The sequence below is a fragment of the Lacerta agilis genome, chromosome 2, assembly GCF_009819535.1.
Source record: "Lacerta agilis isolate rLacAgi1 chromosome 2, rLacAgi1.pri, whole genome shotgun sequence".
Taxonomy (NCBI): domain Eukaryota; kingdom Metazoa; phylum Chordata; class Lepidosauria; order Squamata; family Lacertidae; genus Lacerta; species Lacerta agilis.
This window is the reverse complement of record NC_046313.1, coordinates 81,544,547-81,565,705: the sequence shown is the minus strand read 5'-3', so window position 1 is coordinate 81,565,705 and position 21,159 is coordinate 81,544,547. Positions and strand designations below refer to the sequence as shown.

Sequence of the window (21,159 nt, the reverse complement as noted above, 5' to 3'; positions counted from 1 at the left end):
CCCAAACATAAGAGAGGTCCCGATCCGGGACCCAAAATTAAAATATAACTAGAGCTGGGGCTACATAGCCTACCCAGACCCCTCCCCCATTTTTTTTTATTTTTATTTGGAAAACTGAGGAAAAATGGATAAGGTAACGGAAAGGGTTGTGGCTCTGAGGCTACAGAATCGAGGGAACTTTAGATTCTGGACTTACCACAGCGACCACAGGTAACGGGGAACTAGGGTCCGATTCCAGAGAGGGGATTTAAGCCACCTAAGTAACGGCTTTCCAGCCGTGAGTTGGGATTTAAACCACCCAAGTAAAGGTCTCCCAGCCATGAGAAGGATTTAAGCCATCTACGCAAGGGTTTCCAGCAAAACGAGATGGGATTTAAACCAGCTACATAAGGGTCTCCCATGAACAGCAGGAAACAAGGTGAAAGGGAAAAGCTGGGAACCTGGTTTACTGCCAAAGGTAGCATATAGAGGGGGATTTTTTCAAAGAAAAAGGGGTACCAAGAGGGTAGGACGCCACCAGACTTGACATATATCTTGAACAAATCCGAGAATGACCAATACTTTGACCAAAGGAAATCATTTCAAATAAAGTATATAATGTTACCACATTTGAATTACAACTTTTGCAAGCACAACGAGGAGATTTAGGATCATTGAAATAAAACATATATGCATGAATATGTCTATGACTAGAACTGCACAAAGACAATGTTTTAGACCTACATAAACATTTCCATATCATCAAAATTGGTGACACTCTAAATGGAAACCATTCAGAAAAGCTTTCAGAAAAGAACCCAAAACACCTAAATGGATATCCCCAATTGAAATAATCACAATTAAAAAAATAATTCAAAAGGACATTGGGGCACATACAAAGAACTAACAGAACAGCGGGATGGAAACTTGAAGATAAAAGAATATAACGACATCAAACACCTCTTAACTGGATGGATACAATACCACCAAATAAATAGCAAATTTAATAAGGACAAGATGCAAAAAGGATTCTTAATGAACCTTCCTTATTAGAAAAACACCTCTTGCAGATAGATGTAAACTAATATCTAATATGTATAATGTATTACTGGAGTGGGAAGTCAAAGATGAGATGGTCAAGGAAACCATGATCAAGTGGGCAAAAGATCTAGGGAAGACAATCGGAACTTGAAAAATGGGAAGGGCTGTGGAAAGAATCGTGGAAATTACGGCGGCACAAGGGATCAGGGAAAACCTAATTAAGATGTTCTACAGGTGGTACATGACGCCAAGTAAAATACATAGAAATATAAAGGAAGAGCAACTCTTGTTGGAAGTGCCAAAAGGAAGTGGGGACCTTTATACATATGTGGTGGCACTGTGAGGTGATTCAAAATTTTTGACCAGGTCTTAGAGGAAATTAAAAAAATGATGAAATACAATATAAAGAAAAACCCCGAAGCACTTCTATTGGGAATTCTGAATGGAGAAATAAATAAACAGGATGTAAAACTTTTTCATTATGCCACTGCCGCGGCCAGAACTTTAATAGCTCAATATTGGAAAAAGAAAGATCTGCCGGGAATTAAAGAATGGCAAGAAAAATTATTCAACTATATTGATCTGGCTAAATTAACAGATAAAATTAGAGGACACAATGATCAAAAATTCCAACAAGACTGGGGAAAATTTGGAGAATACATCAAAAAGCAATGCCCCACTGTGAAGTGCTGGCTCCATTTTTAGACATTCTGTATCGGGATTAAAAGGAAAAGTGTTAATGGAATGGTGAAGAAATGGAAGATTACAATGAATATTAGTGTAGTATAAAGAAGTGTTAAATGGAATCTGGGAGGAGGACAAGTGGAAGTCACAAGGGAGAAGGATAGAATAATAACTGATAGACAAATGGATAGAAGGAATAAAGGGAGATATTGTGTAATAGGCGTAAAGGATCAGATAATAAAGTGACTGATATGATTAAGGGATTCGGAATAGGATGTCATGAATTAGGAGGTATCTTATTATTTTCCTTTTTTTCTTTTTTTAGTAATGATATATGGATTAGGTCATGACATGTATAACGAGGCTTTATCTAAGAAAAGCTTTGTATATATAAACATCCATATCATTAATTACCAAGCTATAAGGAAAACACATGTAACATGCGAGGCGGATATTCAAGAAGCATACAAAGGTAAATATGCAATTTTTTTACAAGTACAATATAAAGTATAAGACAGGTTTAGAACTGCAAAATGGTGTTGGAGAGGAGGATGAAGACGATGAATGAGTTTGCCGGTCGTCTTCTTCTCCGACTACACACGACCATGTAGACGAAATAGTCCTGGAACTCAGGAAAAGTTCATGGAGCTCAGAAAGTTCTGAAACATAAAGTTCTTAAGAAACAACGATACCTGTAGAAGAAAGGAGGTTTAAGCAAGCAAATCAAGGTGATCTGCTAGTGAATGCGGGTAAGAGAGTAACTGGAACAAATCCAGGCAGCCAGGAACCAGAGGCCGCCCAGAGGCAAACAAAAGGCCTAGGCAGTAGGATAGTTGAAGAGTTGCTGCATTTGACACTGGAAACTAGTGCAGTCAACAACGAGGTGGATATTCTCAACTTGGTTCCTTAGCTCTCCAAGGGCGCACACCACCTGGCAGGCACCCAAACAGCCTTTTCTTCAAGGGCAACTGCAGCATACCCACGACCCCAAGTGATAAGTGGAAACTGGTCCTCGCCATTCGATGTCAGGCAAGAGGCGATAAGAGACCAAAGGTCGAGGAAGCTGTTCTTCTTTCTTGAAGTGGAGATCCACTGGGGAATGAGGTTGTTATGTGGGAAGAGAAGAAAATTTAAGGTGAACAGCACCTTTGCAACTGCCAAAGGGATCTCCGAAGCTGGAAGGTGACGTCCTGCAGTCTGTTTATGGAGCAGAGTTTTGAAAGTGAGGTGTGTTCCTTTCAATGAGAGCTTGGCCTGTCGAATTAAACGGAATCCCATGAGATAGGGAAATGTTCCACTGCACACAAAAGTCACTAAAGGCCTGAGAAGCATAGGCCGGACCATTATCTGTTTTAATGGCTTGAGGTTTTCCCATAACGGCAAAGGTTCTCATGCAGTGCTGTATGACGTGCCTCGCAGTTTCTCCCTTCAGTGCTGTAGCCCAAATGAAACCTGAAAAGGTGTCCACTGTGACATGCAGCTTAGACATTGGAGCAAGGGCTGGGACATGTGTCACATCCATCTGCCACAGCTGATTCGCCTCCGTACCTCGAGGATTTACAGCATCAAATGGCAAGCAGATAGGAGACTTGGAGCACGAAGGGCAGCATGAAATAATGTCCCTTGCTTGTGACATTGGAATGTTGAAGGTCTTGTGTAGAACCTTTGCTGATTGGTGGAAAGTTTCATGGCTTGTCACAGGATTGTCGAACAAGGAGAAAGCTAGAGTCCTGAGGGCAGCGTCTGCTACTGCATTTCCTTCCACCAGGAATCCTGGAAGGTTAGAATGAGAGCGCAAATGTGCAGCAAAAAAGGGAAATGAACGTTTCTGTAATAGTTCTTGAAGCTGCGCGAACAAATTAAAGAGATTTTCGTCCATGGACGGAGACAGATAAGCAACTGGAAGCGATGATAACAGTCTATATACATACTGAGAATCTACAACGAGGTTGAATGCTTCTGTAGTGAAAGTTTGAAAGCGAGAATCACTGCTGCCAGTTTCCGATCTTTGTGCTGAAAGTTGTTTCTCTGTAAACACAGTTTTCCATTGTCCATCCTCCCGCCATGCAAGGACACCATAGGAAGAGGAGCCATCTGTGAACAGAGTTTTTGCAGTGGGAATAGGGTTGAAGCACCAACATGGATGAAAGGTGATAATTACTTGTTGCAACAAAGTGAATCTTTTGTCCTTAGGAGGATTATACAAGAATGAAACCGACAAAATCTGCAATAGCAATCTGGAAACTATCTGAAAACTGAATCAAGTTAGCACTTGTTCTTGAGAGAAAGGAAGGTAGATGGAAAGCAGATCATTTCCACTCAGGCGAATTGCACGGCCTCTGCACTTAACAAGGAGATCAGCAACAGCGTCCATACTGGGTACACATTCCTTTGAGGCGTGTGCGAAAGATGAATCCACTCCACGATTGCCACCTTTGAGGAAGTATCCGGAACGTATAAGGCTGCTGTCGGCAATCTTGGTGTAGTGAAGATAGCACATGAAAGAGCGCAGTTAGCTGTTGGCACACGATCTACAGCTATTTGGTGCAGTTTTGTGTTTACCCCTTGTAAAGCAAGACGCATCTCAGAGGTGCATGGAATAACATCTGAGGAGATGTATGTCCCTTAAGAGCAGAAAACATGGCGAGAGTTCAGATGTTGGACTGCTAGAGACTTCGAGCCCAGTTTATCTGTCCCAAGAGATGCTGCAATTGTGTTAAGGTAAGGATTCTGGAATGACTATGCTCGGCATCTCTGGCAGGGCTGTATCTTGAAGCAGTCTGTGACCCAAGTAATGAAATGGAGCAGTGCGCTGTACCTTTTCTGGGGCAATACAAAGCCCAAAAGAGTTCAGGATGCGCGTAAGATGCTCAATATGATGCTCTGAGACCTTTTCTCCATGGATCAAGATGTCATCCATGTAATGACAAACCTTATAAGGCTGGATATTGTGCTCTGAAAGGCTGTAATGCTTTATCCACAAAGTTCTGGCAGAGAGTCGGTGAATTCACCATTCCTTGAGGGAGTACCTTCCAAGAGTATCTGGAAGCTGGTCTGGTGTTATTTAACACAGGTAGAGTGAAAGCGAACTTTTCTTGATCTGCAGGTGCCAGTGGGATGGTAAAGAAACAATCTTTGAGATCGATGATTGCAAGCTGATGGTTTCTAGGAATGAGGTTAGGGTTAGGAAGTCCACATTGAAGGGGACCCATTGGAACAATTCTTTCGTTGATGCTTTCTCAGGTCTTGAAGCAAACGCCATTTTCCACTTTTCTTCTTGATGACGAAGATTGGAGTGTTCCAAGGGCTATTAGAGGGTTGCACACGATCCTGGTGTAGCAGCTCTTTGATTAGGGCCTCTGCTGCAGCGAGCTTTTCTGACGTCAGCGCCCATTGGTCGACCCATACAGGGGTCCTTCCTTCCATGTGAGTGGAAGAGCATGTACTGGCGCTGATGCAAAGGCCCACATCAAAAATGCGTATGGACAACAGTTCTTGCTTTAGACAATAAGTCTCTACCCCAAAGGGTGATAGGCACATCCATAACAAGTGGACGGAGCTGCACCATGGAGCCTGAGTCTGACTGGAAGGTAATCGGATGTACGCTCTGGTGGGCGGGTTCGAAACCTCCGACTCCGAAGACTTCCTGGGTGACAGTCGTTGCCCACTGGTCAGGCCAATCTTTTCTGGCAATCACTGTGACGTCTGCGCCTGTATCAAGAAGACCCTTGATCTTTCGTCCACCCATTTCTAAGACGAGATGAGGGCGTTCTTCTGTAATCTTGATTAGCGCCATTGGCTGCCTGAGGAGGTAAAGGAGTCTACAGGAGCTGTAGGCGTAGAAAGTAAGCAAATAGAGTCTGGCAATTTCTAAACCTTTTGTTAGGACACAAGGAACAGTTGAAAATCCTGGAATCAGCAACTGCGATGAATCTGTGATTCGAACTAGGCCCTGCAGTCAGTGTGACTGTGGCAGGGAGGCGATCCATCCTAGGCAGAATAAGGCAAATTGAAGTGTCTGGGAATGGACCACGAATGGATGTTGGCAATTGCTGAGCCAAACCATTGGATTTGAAAAGTAACAGTCCTCTGTTAAGAAGAGTGTATAGACCTGGGACAGAAGAAGCTTCTTGTTCTTCATTGGCAGTGTTGTGTAAGACATCTTTTTGGCATTCAGGTTTTTTGCACTGCTGAAGTTGGCAACTTTGAAGCTGCTTTGCGTTGAGTTGGCAAACTTGAGGTTCTTCCGTTGGTAAGAGTTGCTGATGGCTGTTGAACCTGTTGGCATTCAGTCAGTCGTGCCTCAAACTGGCAGAGATGGAACTTCTTCTTTGACACAAGGCAGTCGAAGTTGTTGTTCATGGATAATTGTTTGGTTTGTGGGCGGGCTGAGCTTAAAAGCTGGAGGCGACACAAAAGGTGTGGACCATTGTTACTGGAGTGATTGTTAAGCTTCCACAAGAGGGAGCTGTCTCACTCACTTGCATTCTTTGGCCACATGGAAAGTGATCATCAGCTGGGTTGCTACCTGGATATTGCTGTTTCATCAAGGGCAAATGTCCTTCAATGACAGATTGACCTTGACTCAAAGGTGAGTAAAGCTCAGGTGCTGCGAGGTTGACCTCAGTAGAATGTTTTCATCAACGTTGAAGGCAATTCTGCGATCAGAGACTTGACTGTGATTGCTTGTTGTGAAGCGGGGGTTACATCAGGCAGGAACTGAAGGGCGGTTAGCAGAAGGTGAACTGAATGCTGTGTTCTCCTACTGGAACCCTTTGAATAGGTAAGGCAGATGATGAAACCTCTGGAACCTGAATGTTTGATGAGGTCACATCTTTTCTCTGGACATCTGAAGAGTAGATATCTCTCTGGATCACTCTTTTTTCCTGATGACCTGGATAAGGAGTAGCGTTGTTCACCTTTCTGGGATGGTTGACCTTCATGATGTTCTTGAGCTTGCACCCTATTGTTTACCGGGGGCCGGGCGCGGCCCGCAGAAACCGTTTCCCTGAACTGGAGATGAGGTAGGTGATGTATTTTGTGGATTCAAACGACAATCGTTCGCCCAATGAAATCCTTTTTGACAGATGGGACATCTCTCTGGTGGCTTGGCAGAAGGCCTTGGTGTTGCTGTGCACTGCGACCTGAAATGCCCATCGCCTCCACACCCATAGCACTTCTTGACTGGCGTAGAGCTGTCTTGACGTGGCATCTGTACCGCAGCTGCCAAGAGCTGTGCTTTGTAGGAGTGGGTACCAACATTCTGGCAGACGCGTAGCATCTCAGTCAATGTGGCATCTGGACGAGCTGCAACTGCTGTTAGGGCATTCTTGCAGTCATCATTGGCATTTTCAAAGGCAAGTTGTTTTGTCAGCATGTTTCTGGCATGACGATCTTCTATCTGGCGTTCCACTGCAACAATCAGGCGATCCACGAAGTCCCCATAAGGCTCTTTTGGACCTTGCCTAACTGCAGCGAATCCTGATACTGAGCTGGCATCTGTGCGATTGGGTAATCTGCGCCAAGCTTTGACTACGATGTCTGCTATGGTGACGAGTGCAGCATCAGGTATGGCTAGCTGTTGATTGAGATTGGAGTAATGTCCTGATCCTGTGAGCATATCTTCTGTGGCGAGTGGCGTTGCACGTCTGGCTGCTTACTTCTTTCCACTCTTGCAGGCACAGAAGAGCATCTGTAGGCGACAGGAAGGTGCGAAGTATCAACTTCCAATCAGATGGCAGAAGTCTACTAGTGGACAGTCCTTCAAGTAACTTCTAGTATAAGGAGCTTGAAGTCCATTTTCGCGTATGGCTTTTCGCAATTCACGTAGTGTTTCAAAAGGAATGGCTTGATATCTTGCAGGTTGTCCTCCATTGGCACGAATCACTGGAAAGATGTGCATTGGATCAGCACTAAAGTCTATTTGTCCCAAAGTTGCTTCCAAAGCTTGAGTTCTGCAGATGGTTGCATTGCTGTTGGATCTGTAGGTGGCATCAGTGAGTTTAAATCTTCTGATGCTTTCCAAGTGATGAGCCACTAGATGGCGCTAAAGAGTTTTTGACATCTGATGCCTTGAAGATTGGCTGACTATGAAGACAAGATGGCTGACTTGAAGTTGGATGAAGACAAGATGGCTGACTTGAAGTTGGATGAAGACAAGATGGCTGACTTGAAGTTGGTATGAAGACAAGATGCTGACTTGGAGTGGAGCATAAGGTTGTTGGCTTTGTACTGCAAGTCCTTGCATCTGGATCATCATTGTTTGGCTTTGTTCTTGTCTTGGAATCTGCATTGGCATCGGAGGTGCTGAAGGGTTGGTAAATTGCTGTTGTGCTGCTTGCATTGAAGCTTGGATTGCTGTTGATTGAAATCAGCTTGCTGCAAAACTGGAGCTGCTGGCTTGAGCGCGGCCTGCAGGGCAGCAGGGTTTGCTGGCAAAAAGGCTGCTTGCTGCTGCTGCTGCTGGATCGCTGGCAAAAGCGCGGCTTGCGATGGAGGAAGCGGGACCGTTGCTTGGAGCGAGGTCCCGCGGCTGCTGCTGACTTGAGATCCGCTGGCTGGTAAAAGGCCTGCGATGACTGCTGAGCGACTGGCGGTTGGGGCAGTCCGCGGCGGGGCTTGAAAGGCCGACGGCGTCTGCTGCACCGGCACAGGCGGCAATGAATCTGGCAACGACAAATTGGACAAGGGCGAGTGCGTGTACGACAACGGGGCCTGAACTGGCTGCTGCGAGGGGGCCGAAAATGGCACAACCGCAAGCGGCAGCACAGGGGGCACTATTAAAAGCAGTATTTCCTAAATTCACTGTTCCATTAAGCAAAACATTTCTGGAGCGATTTGTTGAAAGCGTTTCTTACTTTGCTCCATACTAATTGTACAGGAATTCCGATTTTCGGGTTGGCCATAAATTCTAACCCGATCCTTTCCCATGAAGCTAAATCTTTCGTTCCCTCCTTAGGGACCACAGGGCAGATTTCCCCAATAGTTTTAACTAAAAGCTCTACTTCTGATTCAGAGACAGGGTGACCATTTCTTTTCAAAAGGTACAATAAATCTTCACAAAATTTAACTTGAGCAGTTGAGAGTGAGGAGCCCATTTTTAGCACTTTTCCAAAACTTTTCCTCCCCCACCCGTAGGCTTCTACTAGGGGACCACGGTCCCTACCCGTGGCTTTGACCGAAAAACCTGGCACCGTAGGCTTTAGCCAGAAAACCTCCACCCCCACCCGTGGCTTCTACTAGGGGGCTACCGGCCCTACCCGTAGGCTTTGACCGAAACAACTGGCAACCGTAGCTTTAGCCAGAGAAACCTTTCCCTCCCCCCCGTAGGCTTTTTCGGGAGACACCGGCCCTACCCGTAGGCTTTGACCGAAAACCTGGCACCCGTAGGCTTTTGCCAGAACCCTTCCCACCCGTAGGCTTTGGGAAGACCTTACCCTGCCCGTAGGCTTACACTAAACTCCTTGCCGCTCTAACCCGGGGACCCTTGGGGCAAATACACGCGCGCAATTTCTATTTACAGTACTTTGGCAAGCGGTGGATTCGCGCTACTGCAACGAAATCCTGGATAAACCGGGCCGTTATACTCACCTCTCAATGTCTGTTTCCGAGCACTTCCGATATGTTGCCTCTTTAACCGGAGGTCTTCGTGGAAGCGACTTTCGACTACGCTTTGCCTCAGAGAGGGCACCACTTGTCGGGGTTTGGGTGCTGGAGCTCCTCGGGCACCGGCCTTGGACTGGTTTATGCACGGGTACCATTGCGGGGAAAAGGCGGCCAGCGTTCCGCGTGCTTTTGAGCACGTCGCCGGCCAAGCCTCACAGTCTGAAGGATGATGAGTAAGCCAATTGAAGACTCTGATGTGTGTGAGGTTCCTAAGTGCCTTCTTTAATGAAAAGTTGCCTCGTGAAATAAAATATATACCTACTCTGAATAGACGGACCAAATTAAAGAAATTAAAAATTTTACTTTACTCCCCCTTTAACCCCAAAGGAAGACAGACACCGGTTGTATCTTTAGTGGCTTCGGCAGAACCCGCGTAGGCTCGTCCCCTAAGCTAAGTTCTCCTAAGCTTAAAGACCCTGCGCGCCCAATCTTCCGCGAGGCTAACTAAATAAACTAAAACCGAAATATCTTCCGCGGGCCTAACCCTAGGCTAACCTAAAAGAACCTATCTGAAACTAAAACCGAATAATCTTCCGCGATCTAACTCTAACTAAAGAAAAACCCATCCAACCCGTCCAGCCCGCTCCTAATCCCTTAAACTAAACTTGACTTCAACTAAAACCCAACTAAAGCGAAACGAAAGCACGAACGAACGTGCCTAAGCGGGGTGCCTCTGCCTTTTATTAGGGAACAAACGTGACATCATCATTAATGCCTCAACCAATAACATTACTGTTGCTGCCCTCCAAAAAGGCGGGAAGCAAGTTTAACGCTCATTAACAACTTTGAACATAACCGGAACTATAAAATAAAGGCGGATTAATCTCATAAGTGAACCACACTATTCATTCATGCTTTCACTTTCGCTTTTGCGCGCAATTATACCAAAAGTAGACCTCGAAAAACTCACAAAATAACCAAATAAATATGAATCCATGGCGGATCCGTGAAACGTATTCCGACAGCACTGCACCCATCATAGGTAAGCATGTTACCCTTTGTGTCTGGAGGCTCTCATAGTAAAGATAAAAACATGCTTGTTTACAATCCAAAGGATTTTATAAATGCATGGCCTTTCTAAATTCAATGCTGACCTGTCATCTATTGTTTATAAATGGACAGCACAAAGCAGAATTCTTAATTTGAAGTTTAACTATTCCATATGTACTACAGTGGTACCTTGGGTTACAGACGTTTCAGGTTACAGACCCCGCTAACCCAGAAATAGTATCTCAGGTTAAGAACTCTGCTTCAGGATGAGAACAGAAATTGTGCGGCAGTGGCATGGCAGCAGCGGGAGGCCCCATTAGCTAAAGTGGTGCCTCAGGTTAAGAACAGTTTCAGGTTAAGAACAGACCTCCAAAACAAATTAAGTTCTTAACCCGAGGTACCACTGTACTAGGTCAGTGAGATACTGATCTCTCTAAAGTTTAATTACTTACTGCTTCCCCAATACCTTTTTCCCCTTTTGGCATGGCACAACGAAGAAACTATGTCTCTGCACAGGTTTGACAGACAAGTCTAAAACCTTGCACTGAATAACAACGGAGGAACGTTATTAAAATATTCCCTTGCAGCCCACAAACTGGCTAAAAGCACTGACAGACCGGAAAATTACATTTGCTCACCATTTTTAGAAAGGACCATATTTTGCACCCTTGGAGCCTCCGAACCGCGGGGGAAAAACTTAAGAGATATATAGTACTCACCTCTGTATTTCACTAGATCAGGGACTTTCTTTAAAAGAGGTTACTAATCATTCTTATCTTTAAACCATGCAATTTGTTTTCATCTGGCACCTTCTCCTTATCTGGCTGTCACCATCTATATGCATTAACGGAGTGCAAAATCTTTCTACAAATGGATTTACTACAAGTATTAGGACAAACCCCAAGCAAGCATGAGCTCTTGGCCTATACTTAAAATGTGGTACATTTCCTTCAATTACTTGATCAGTATCATCATGCAGTAATTTCCAGCCGAAAAGTGGAAGTAACATTTGGAGTCACTTGGCAGCAAACCTTCCTAGAGGAAAATTTACTGAAGTTCAGCTCTTTTTGTATGTGGGCTGTTCATTTCCCCCTTGCTGGGAAATCAGCCTCTAGCTTGTATCTTTTATTTGGGATTTGGTCCTTAAAAAAAAAAAAAAGGTATCTGCATCTGAAAATCTACACTATATATAGTCACCTCCGTCTTCCCTGTTCAACCCCTGTAACACTGTGCCCACAAAGGATTGCTGCTTTCCTTATTAGTAAAGAGACAAGCTGAGAACTACAAACACTCACAGTGGGTGGATACAGAAAAGGCAGGAGAAAGTAGGACCTGTTCCCAGCCCTTTGTCCCTCCACTTGTATGAGGTCCCTTTGCGAGCGTTCTCCATGGGGACAGAAATCTAAGGGCCACACTAAGCATGAAGTTCTGCAAGCCTTTAGTTTTATTTTATTGTTAACGAATACCTGGTGGGGAGGGAGCCAGATCAGGACCAAGCTTTACATCAAGTTTCATTGCTGATTAATTTTAAAATGTTTTATTTCTTGCTAGCCACTATGACAGCTTTGTTATAGGACAACCTATAAATACTGTAAGCAAATAATAAACAAATAAAGCAAATAAGAAGGCACTAGGTCAAAATTTCCACCAGATGCTTGTTTGGCATTCTTGCCGAGTGAAAGGCAGAAAAAAGGGCTGCATCTTTTTTGTTTCTAACCAGTTTTCCATTAGGAACCCAGGAAGCTGCCTTGTACTGAGTCAGCCCATTGGTCCAGCCAGCTCAGTACAGTGGTACCTCTGGTTAAGTACTTAATTCGTTCTGGAGGTCCGTTCTTAACCTGAAACTGTTATTAACCTGAAGCACCACTTTAGCTAATGGGACCTCCCACTGCTGCTGCGCCGCCAGAGCACAATTTCTGTTCTTATCCTGAAGCAAAATTCTTAACCTGAAGCATTATTTCTGGGTTATCGGAGTCTGTAACCTGAAGCGTATGTAACCCTAGGTACCACTGTACTGTCTACACTGAATGGCAGCAGCTTGCATAAGCAGCTTTGCTTTTTTATTGTAAACTGCTCTGTGATCCTCAGAACAAGGTGGTATAGAAATGTGACTATTATTATTATTATTTGGGGGGGGTGGTTAGCTTTAGAAAAGAAGGTGAAGCAGAAGATTCTAGTCTAGTGATCACTTTTCTTTCTTTGTCTTTTCTTTTCTTTTTCTTTCTTTTCTTTTCTTTTCCTTTCTTTTCTTAACAACAACAAAATTGCCACTGCTTCAGTCAGCAATCATTAGCATTATTTCTTCCTTACAAGGGCCCAGTGAGAATGATGCCATATCATTACATATACCATCTGTCGGGGCATTTTTTTGGGGTGGGGGGGGAAGACAATTTAAAAAACGAAACTGCTACATCTGATCATGGTTCTAGACAAACCATTCTATATGACTGACGTTTGGTCCTGGGGTGATTTCTGTGATCATGAAGACACAGCCCCTGCAGAAGCATCCGTAAGTGGAGACTGCCTGCAAGGATTCCCCCACTTCCCAGTGTCTGTCATGCTAGAGACCTGTGTTCCAAGTCATCTTCATGGTGCCATTAACCATGATTCATGGACCCAGCTTGTTGCCTTCTTTCATGGGTTTTCCCACTGCAAAACAAAGACAGATTTGTTTTTATGGAGCATTCTTGTGGCAACTGGAAAAAAATTATCGCACTAATGAGGCCTGTTTGAGCATCAACAGTGAGATGAGAAGCAGGACTTCTGTATTTTTTTAAAAAATATCTTCTTATTTTGAAGCTGGGGTTTTTTTCCATCGTGAGGAAAAACATCATAAAGGGTGTCCCAGTGAAAATTAACAAGGCAGTCGCCATGGTGCAGAGGAATGCAGCAACACTGCGAGGAGCTGAATAGATAAGATGACTCCCTGGGAAAGAAGGAAGACTGAAAGCTACTCATGACATTGAGATATAGATGGATTGGGGTGCTGATTGCCAGTGCTAAGTCTCCCCCTGCCTGCAATTATGTACTACTCCCAAAACACATAACTTGTTGTTTGTTGTTCAGTGTCGTTCAGTCGTGTCCGACTCTTTCGTGACCCCATGGACCCAGAGTACGCCAGGCACGCCTATCCTTCACTGCCTCTCGCAGTTTGGCCAAACTCATGTTAGTAGCCTATCACAACAATTTTACATAGTATACTACAGTATTTCAGATTAAACACATTAGGAAGAAATCTAACTGGATTGAATAATAAATAACAGCATATGTAAACACCTTGGTCTTTCCAGATGCTAAAAACCTTTTGTATCTCCCTATTTTCAAGGCTTCACTAACACTGGCATTGATCCAACACAAGCTCATTATCTCATCTTCAATTAATAGATGGTAGGAGACAAGGGATACTCAGATAGCAACCCTATCTACACTTAATAGGGAGCAAGTCCCATTGAACTCATTGGGACGTGTTGGGCCAGGAGCCAATCCTACCCTCCTAAATGCTGCCACCACCCCCTGGCTTTAGGTCTGAAGGAAAGACAGTTATCTTTACAAGAGATTTGTAGGCGAACCAGAAATTGCTCATTTACCCGCAGAAACGTCAGGCAGACAGTAGCTATTCAAAGATCGTATGTTTAAAAAGACCCCTTTCTCTAATAACATAAGCAAGTTACATAAGAAATGGGTAGTCTCTTTTGACGGACAATTCACCAGGTGAGTTCAGGCACTGCCCTAAGTGCAATGCACGGCCTTCAAAGTATCAACAGCACACTCTTCTCCTCTGACTACGGAAGTGGTTATATTGTTATTACCATTTATTTATATACTGCTTTTTAAAACCAAAGTCCCCCAAAGAGATTAAACACGCATGCAAACACAAACAAATGATTCTATGAAACACACACACACACACACACGTACAATAAAATGTCATATATCAAGTTGATGTTTTATTGTGTTTTAATATTTTGTTGGGAGCCACCCAGAGTGGCTGGGGCAACCTAGTCAGATTGTACGGCATATAAATAATGAAATTATTATTCTTACTGCTCAGCAAGCAAAACAGTGTAAGACAGCAACGTCACAACACAGGAGGATTAAACGGTGCTCTCCCTAACCCTGCGTATCAAACACTTAGGGGCTAGAAACCTGAACAGACAATAATAAATAGTAAAAGAAGCCTAACCCAGTTAGAAGAAATAAGGGTTTCAGGGTGAACAAGGTAAACAATGGAAACAATGGCAAAAAAAGGAATACTTCCAAATATCAATAGCTGTCAAGTACAATACTTCAAAAGCTTAGGTCAAAAAAGGATATTGGCCTTTGCTTCTTTAGAATGACCAATGAGCCCTTACACAATGATTCACTCCAATGCCTGGTGGTTGGTTTCCATGTCTGACATAAGAAATGGAAATTTGCTCAGTTGCTCTACTACTACACCTGAAGCTAAAAGCCAAAGGCCCAGAGTAGGCCTCTACCTTGAATGGTGTGTGCTTGTGTTCAAAGGGAAAATCATTTCCCAAAGACTTTTTTTAAAAACTGTACTATATATGATTCAGTTAGGGGATTAAACATGAAAAGCGGCTGGCCCATATTTTCAGAAAAAGTATGCATAGTTTTTTAACTCAGGAGACTCAGACGATTTTATGGAGTCATAAACAGTCACCAAAAACTGTAGCTATTTATGAAGTGCCTAACTGATTTGACCTGATTTTCTGGAAGACCAGAATACCAAATGCAACAAGATGAACGGGAGAGGGGGAGAAGAGGTATTTTATTGTAATGTGAGGTGTATATTTCCCTACATGTGGCAAGCGAGGGGTTTTCTAAGCCTTTATTGGAAATTACTAGGCTTAACTAATATTGAAAAACCTATAGTAAGGGAGTGTGCTTTTTCCTCCCCCTCAATCCAGCCACCCCTAGGAAGAGTTTACTATTTTCTGCATTAATGATTACCTGAACTTCCAAAACATGCTGAACTACCTCAAACTTGTTATTTCACTGTGTAGTTATAGCTTCAATTATATTGGATAATTGTACCTACTTTCCTGAGAGCGATTTGTGCGCTGCTTTAATTAAAACCAACAGTGTTTCTCTCATTATGAGAAATGAAACAGGGCTAAATGAACCAACCCAGATTACACACCAAACAGACTGCAACGTAAACATTTCAAAAGGATTTTGACATATTTCCCACAAATCTAGTCCAACAAGTTGAACAGCTTCTACAATTGGAAAGACATCTGCATCGCCCTGTCAATATACCTGAGCAGTGAAAGCAAAAAACCACACCCACATCCTAAGTGAAAACTTCTAGTCTACCTTAGAGCCTACGGCCTGGTGATCACCACCTTCAAAGCAAAGTTGTATTTTTCACTGTGATTGTTGCCTCCTGGGTTTGTATACTTCATATAGTGGGAGATGGGGAGGTACAGGTAGTAAGTCAGCATTTCACTCAAGACAGGCCACAGGCACGTGGACCAACTGGATGAAACACAATTCCGCACAGATCCAGACATATTCACCTGCACCTTGCACCCAGTATATCACTTCCCTTCCTCTCCTTTCTTCCCTTTGCTCCAGAGGTTTGGGGAACCCCCAGAAAACAGATTTGAGGAACGCAGGAGGGGAAAGAGGGAGAGCATTCTCTTGTGCAAGGAAAAATCCTTGCACCACTGGAACACTTGCCGTAACACTACATGGAATTCTATCCTAAACTTCATGAGACTTAACATTTCTATGTATGTGTGTCAAGTTGGGGAAGTTGACATGTGGTGGCTTTCTCATTTTATATTCACAAGGGGAGATGTATGTGTGAAGCAAGTGCCGCTTTAAAGATTCAAAAGCTGTCATGTCACAGAAAAATGTTCTGAAACCTACCTAGCAAGTTCTAGAGTTTTTTCTCATGAACACTTAGTCCAACCCTATACTCAATAGGATCAAGGTAAAACAAACAAACAAAACAAAACAGTCACAAAATAATACTGTCTTCCTTCTGGGTTTGAACCCTCATCAGATTAACAGAACAGTAAAACGACCCAAGGCTCCTCAGTATTATTATAGTTTATCATTAATAATTAGACAAAAGCCGTAGTGCTTCTAAAGAAGAAGCAGGGAAATAAAGGATGCTTCAGAAAGTGTCCAGGAATGCGTTTTCTCCAATTATCCTAGTATTTCAAGACTGTCCCATGAAAGTCGGGATGCAGCTGATAAATTATTATTCAGCAACCTACAATTTCCCCCTCTCTCACACATACCCCACAATACATCAGAGGCTAAAAAATAAACGGCTCCACACACTTAAGAGCCACTTGTAAGTGAGCAGCCCTGATCCTGCTTACTTTGTTGTCACAAAACTAGGGCAATCTTGCTCTCAATTAACCACTTAGTGTGTGCAGACACCAAGCTACCAGGAGGAACAAAATGCCAAGTTCTAACTTTCACTGCTTTGCCATCCTTTCATTTCTTGATCAAAGCCTCATGTGAGCACCACTAATTTGCTAAGAAATTAAACATGAAAGGGGAACGCAATTCTGCAACTCACTGAAGAACACTGTGGGCAGTTAATGATTAATTAGCATTATAATACGTGACAGGCTGGTTTCACAGAAGAAGCTTGTTTTGATTCTGAATTTGTTCAGTAGAGGAAATCTTTAAGGATGATGCCAGAACTCCTGTTGCAAGCAGTGCCAGTAAGTTACCCTCAGGTTTGGGAGAGCTGCCGCATGGATCATGTAGTTAAAGTCTGGCCAACGTAGATGCTTTACAGACAACTCCAAATCTTGTAAGGTTTGTCCACTGACCCTGGGAGGACTTAGGATATAGCCTCTAAAATGACTTACAAGTTGCAAAAACAAAAGAAGCTCAGGTGCAAGCTACTAAAGCAATTCATTTGAAATGATACAAGAGTACTATTTCGGAGGGTGGCTTCTCCATGTTGTAAACAACAAAGCACAAGGATTCTACAGGTTTTGTTCTAGGTGAAAGGTTGAAAGCTTAAGGTAGGCCTTGAACGATGACAAAATTACGCTAATAGATGCTTTTCATGAATGATATGGCATACAATGCACTAAAGACAGCAGCTTATGAGAAGAATCAGGAGAGTCCTTTTTATTCAAAGAACTGCTTTAGTATCCCCAAACTTCAGCAGTTCACAAGTTTTATATGCTAAATAACTGAAGGCAGGAGAAACATAAAATGTCCACTGTCAGATCAATAGTCCACTGAGCCTTGTAACCTCTCTCTTAAGCTCACAGGAAAACACTAGCCAATGACCCTCATAGGTTCAAAAGCTAATGGGAAAGATCACCTAGAAGATCAATTACTTCGTGCTTGCCCCATTGCTGCTCTTCCCATTTTCTAGGAGTGCTGCTGGAGACAAGTTCATAGTCTAGAAGATGGATCATTGCTCTTAAACAATATGGAAGTTTTATGTTCCTTTCTTCAGCCAGGTGTCACATCATGCAAAGCTTTACTACTGTAGTTGGATAGCTACAAAATCCAGAGACAGGAAAGCTGAATTCCCTACTGTTCCTTGGGTAACCATTTTCCAAATATGTTTTCTTGCCTTGCAATGCAAAAATAAACAGAGCTTATCCTGTTGGCCTGCAGAAAAGACAAAGAGCAGAACAATAGTCTCACTCTTTTCTATATGTAACTCTCCTCCATTGCTAGAGCTGGCATTTATATTCAACAAGCCAGCTTCAATAGAGAAAAAGGACAGAAATAACAAAAATGAGGAAAATCCACATGACAAGTCCATCTAGAATGCAATATTCATGCTTCCTGAAGAACCATATCCAAAAAGTCATTATTCTGTAGGGGATTATGAAAAGGGGATTATCTAATGACTGATTATTTGGTAATTTTGACTACTATTTGAACATATCTTCAGGGCTCTTGAGTTCCAGTAGAACCCTATGGCAAAGCTAAAGAGTCATCTCAGTACACAGCTACCATTAGGAAAAGTAAATAATCATGCAACATGTGGGCACCCTTGCCATTGAACTGAGATGTATAACCATTTTAACTTGGCTCTGAAGTTTTTACTTACTTGCCCTAAAATATTGGGAAGGACTGAGCAACCTGAACCTTCGCACAGCTCTGAAACGCAACAGTGTTTGATTAACATATTTATTTACATGTTGGTTTTTCTCACGGCATTTGGTTTTGCTGGGTTAAGAAACAGAACTGCCCCAATCTTCCAAGCCTTACTCATGTGAGTTGCTTTTAAGGCCTATTCTAATGAGTAGGAGGTTGAATGATTAATAGACAGCTCCTCCCTTACCGCAGCAGCATGCAATTCCTTACTCAAGATGGGCTTACCAATAGTTATATTAGTGCAATATTTCAACATGCAACATTACTCCATCACAAACACTGAAGGATCAAGGGTGTTACAGCCTTTGCAGTGAAGTTGCTTGGGGCAAGGATCTGTTTGACGAAGAGCACATTCTTTGTGCTACTCTCTGTACAGCAGAACAAACAGAAGTGAAGCTGAATGAAAGGTGTCTTATTTATTCACACACAAGAAATGCTCCACTTTGCAGCGCTCACCTTGGTGGGGTGGATGGCTTCCAGTATCTGCAGAAAAGGTACTGCCCATCAGCGTTGACCAAATGAGGAAGGTCCCGATATGGGACATTCTGGGGAGTCTTCCGTGGGGAACTTTCCTCTGGCATTCTAGAAGAGTGACCTACAAGGTGTGGAAAAAGGAAATACACACTTTTAAGCATAATTGCTGGAAAGAGTCTGCATGCAAAGGAATCTATGAATACCATACACGGAAGAGAGTAATCCATAAATCAACTTGCACTATCCAAGTAAACCTCTTCCACTTTCCAAAGATGCACAAACATAGGTCGGATTTCTTCTGCTCCACGCAACTGCTCTGCAGACCGAAGACTCACATTTTCTTTTTGCAGGAAGAAAATGCTCAAAGGGTAGAAAGGAGAAAGAGCACCCAACCACACTGCCTCATTATGGCTTGTAGTTCCCCCCCTCCTCCTCATCTCCCATCTGTGTTTATTTTCCATCAGTTTAGGGAAGCAGATCTTACACACACAAAAAAGATTTTAGCTGCAATCAAGTGCAAATTGTGAAGCTCCTGTATGGATACAAGAAGCCAGCTGCATAAAAGATTCATCATCTCTCTTTTTTAAAAAACAACAACAACACACATATCTCCAAAGAACGGCACAAGAGACACTGTGATGAGGTGACTGACACTGCCTCGTTGCTATGATCCTTTCTGACATGTGAGGGAAGGGAGGGTAAAAGAAAACCCCATACAGAACGTCGTAACAAACCTGATTTCATCCTGTGCACGGTTTGCCGGCATTGCAAGTCAAATGCAATCAAGGAGAGCGCTTTGCACGTCGCCGAGGAGCCGCAGAAACACCCCGCCTAACAACCAGCACCCCGCTAGTGGCTAGATCAATTCTTCGCCGTTGCAAACGGCAGCTAACTGAGCCGCTACCAGCAGCAATGCTCACTTCCCACCCCTCCTTTGCAAGCTCCTGTGCTCTACAGGGGCTGGGCTGCCTGCGAACGGTTCTCGCTCTAGCTCTTCCCCCTCCCGTGCTCCTCTTTGCAATCGCTCTCTCGCGCTCTCTCTCGCAGGAGGAAACTGGTCTTAATCAATTTACCACTTCTTGCTAATTTCAACACTCCCCCACCCCGCGCCGTTCTTCTTAAGCAAATCGCGCGTGTGGGCTGGTGGGAGGAAGAAGGTGGGTGATAAAGTGTAGCGGGGGGGGGGGAAGCAAGCAAGCAAGCAAGCAAGCAACAGTCCCGTTTCCCAGAAGCTGCTCTCTTGCTCTCTCTCCACTAGCACACGCACACGCGCTCGTACACAAACATCAAAGGCACCTTGAACATTCAGCCATGGACCGGTTAAACTGAAAGTTCCCAGGCGGGGCCGGCTGCAGGTTGCTTTCAAACTTTGCTGCCAATACGAGGTCGAGGGAAGCAGGGAAAGGGAAGAGATGGAAGGGGGAGGAGAGAGATGTCTTTACTGCTGCGACCCCGGTTGGAAAATTCCTGGGGTCCCTCCTGCCCAGACCTTTCCGCAAGATCTGCTCCAAACACCCCGGGTATTAGAGCCACCGGGTTACTGCATTTGAAAAGCAAGCAACCTCGCCCCCCCCCCCATACGCCCTCCGCTTGTGTGTTTTAGGGCTTTAGGAAAGGCAACGGGGAGATCCGCTTTCTAAATAAGCCCGTGTGCGGAGCGGCAGCGAGCAAGGAGCAGATTCGGATCCAAGCAGGCGCCCGCCGCGAGAGGACACGATCCGCAACTCCGCCGAGGCGCGCGCGTTGCCTTTCGCGGCGGCTGGCGATGGAGGCGGGGATTGTGACTGGCGGGCGAGGGGAGAGGGCTTCGTTACCAGGTGCCGAGACGCGCCGCGCTCGCCGGGTTGCCGCTTGCCGGGGGTGGTGCCAGGCGCGGAGCCGCTCGCTCCGTTCGCAGGCAGGTAGACCTTACAAAGCGGCGGAGGCGCCCGAGGGGTTTATTCTAAGGCCGAGGAAATAAACGCCTTCCCTTTCTGGTAGGGCAGGCAGGCGCACAGGGGGAGGAGGAGGAGGAGCGGCGGTGTCAGAAGGAGCTCTTCCCCACCTCCCCCGCGCCTTGCTGCGAGAGATCTTCTCACTGGTGGCCACGCGCGGGAGACCTGGCCTGCTTTGCCACGCCTGGGGCCGGGTGACTCCCCTGGGGCGCGTGGGCAGAGCCCTTCTTCCTCCTCCTCCCCCGCACCGGCTAACCCAGAATCTTAGGGCATCGCCTTGTTGGGTACAGACCAG

The 21,159-nt window shown here is 44.4% G+C and overlaps 1 protein-coding gene across 9 annotated transcripts in view; it reads right to left on the bottom strand.

The window, feature by feature from the left end:
- Positions 1-20,951, bottom strand: part of MGLL (monoglyceride lipase) — an 86,378-nt gene extending 65,427 nt beyond the window's left edge. For 5 of the 9 annotated variants that reach the window (XM_033141045.1, XM_033141044.1, XM_033141049.1 and 2 more), the window contains exons 1-2: positions 19,665-20,137; positions 18,913-19,051 (exon numbers count right to left, since the gene is read on the bottom strand). In XM_033141045.1, coding sequence (XP_032996936.1) covers positions 18,913-19,051; positions 19,665-19,674 — 149 coding nt within the window. In that variant the 5' untranslated portion in view covers positions 19,675-20,137. Of the gene's footprint in view, positions 1-18,912; positions 19,052-19,664; positions 20,138-20,226; positions 20,433-20,744 lie in introns of those variants that run through there. The other 4 variants (XM_033141053.1, XM_033141046.1, XM_033141050.1 and 1 more) reach the window with 4 other exon arrangements.
- Between the last annotated feature and the right edge of the window lie 208 nt (positions 20,952-21,159).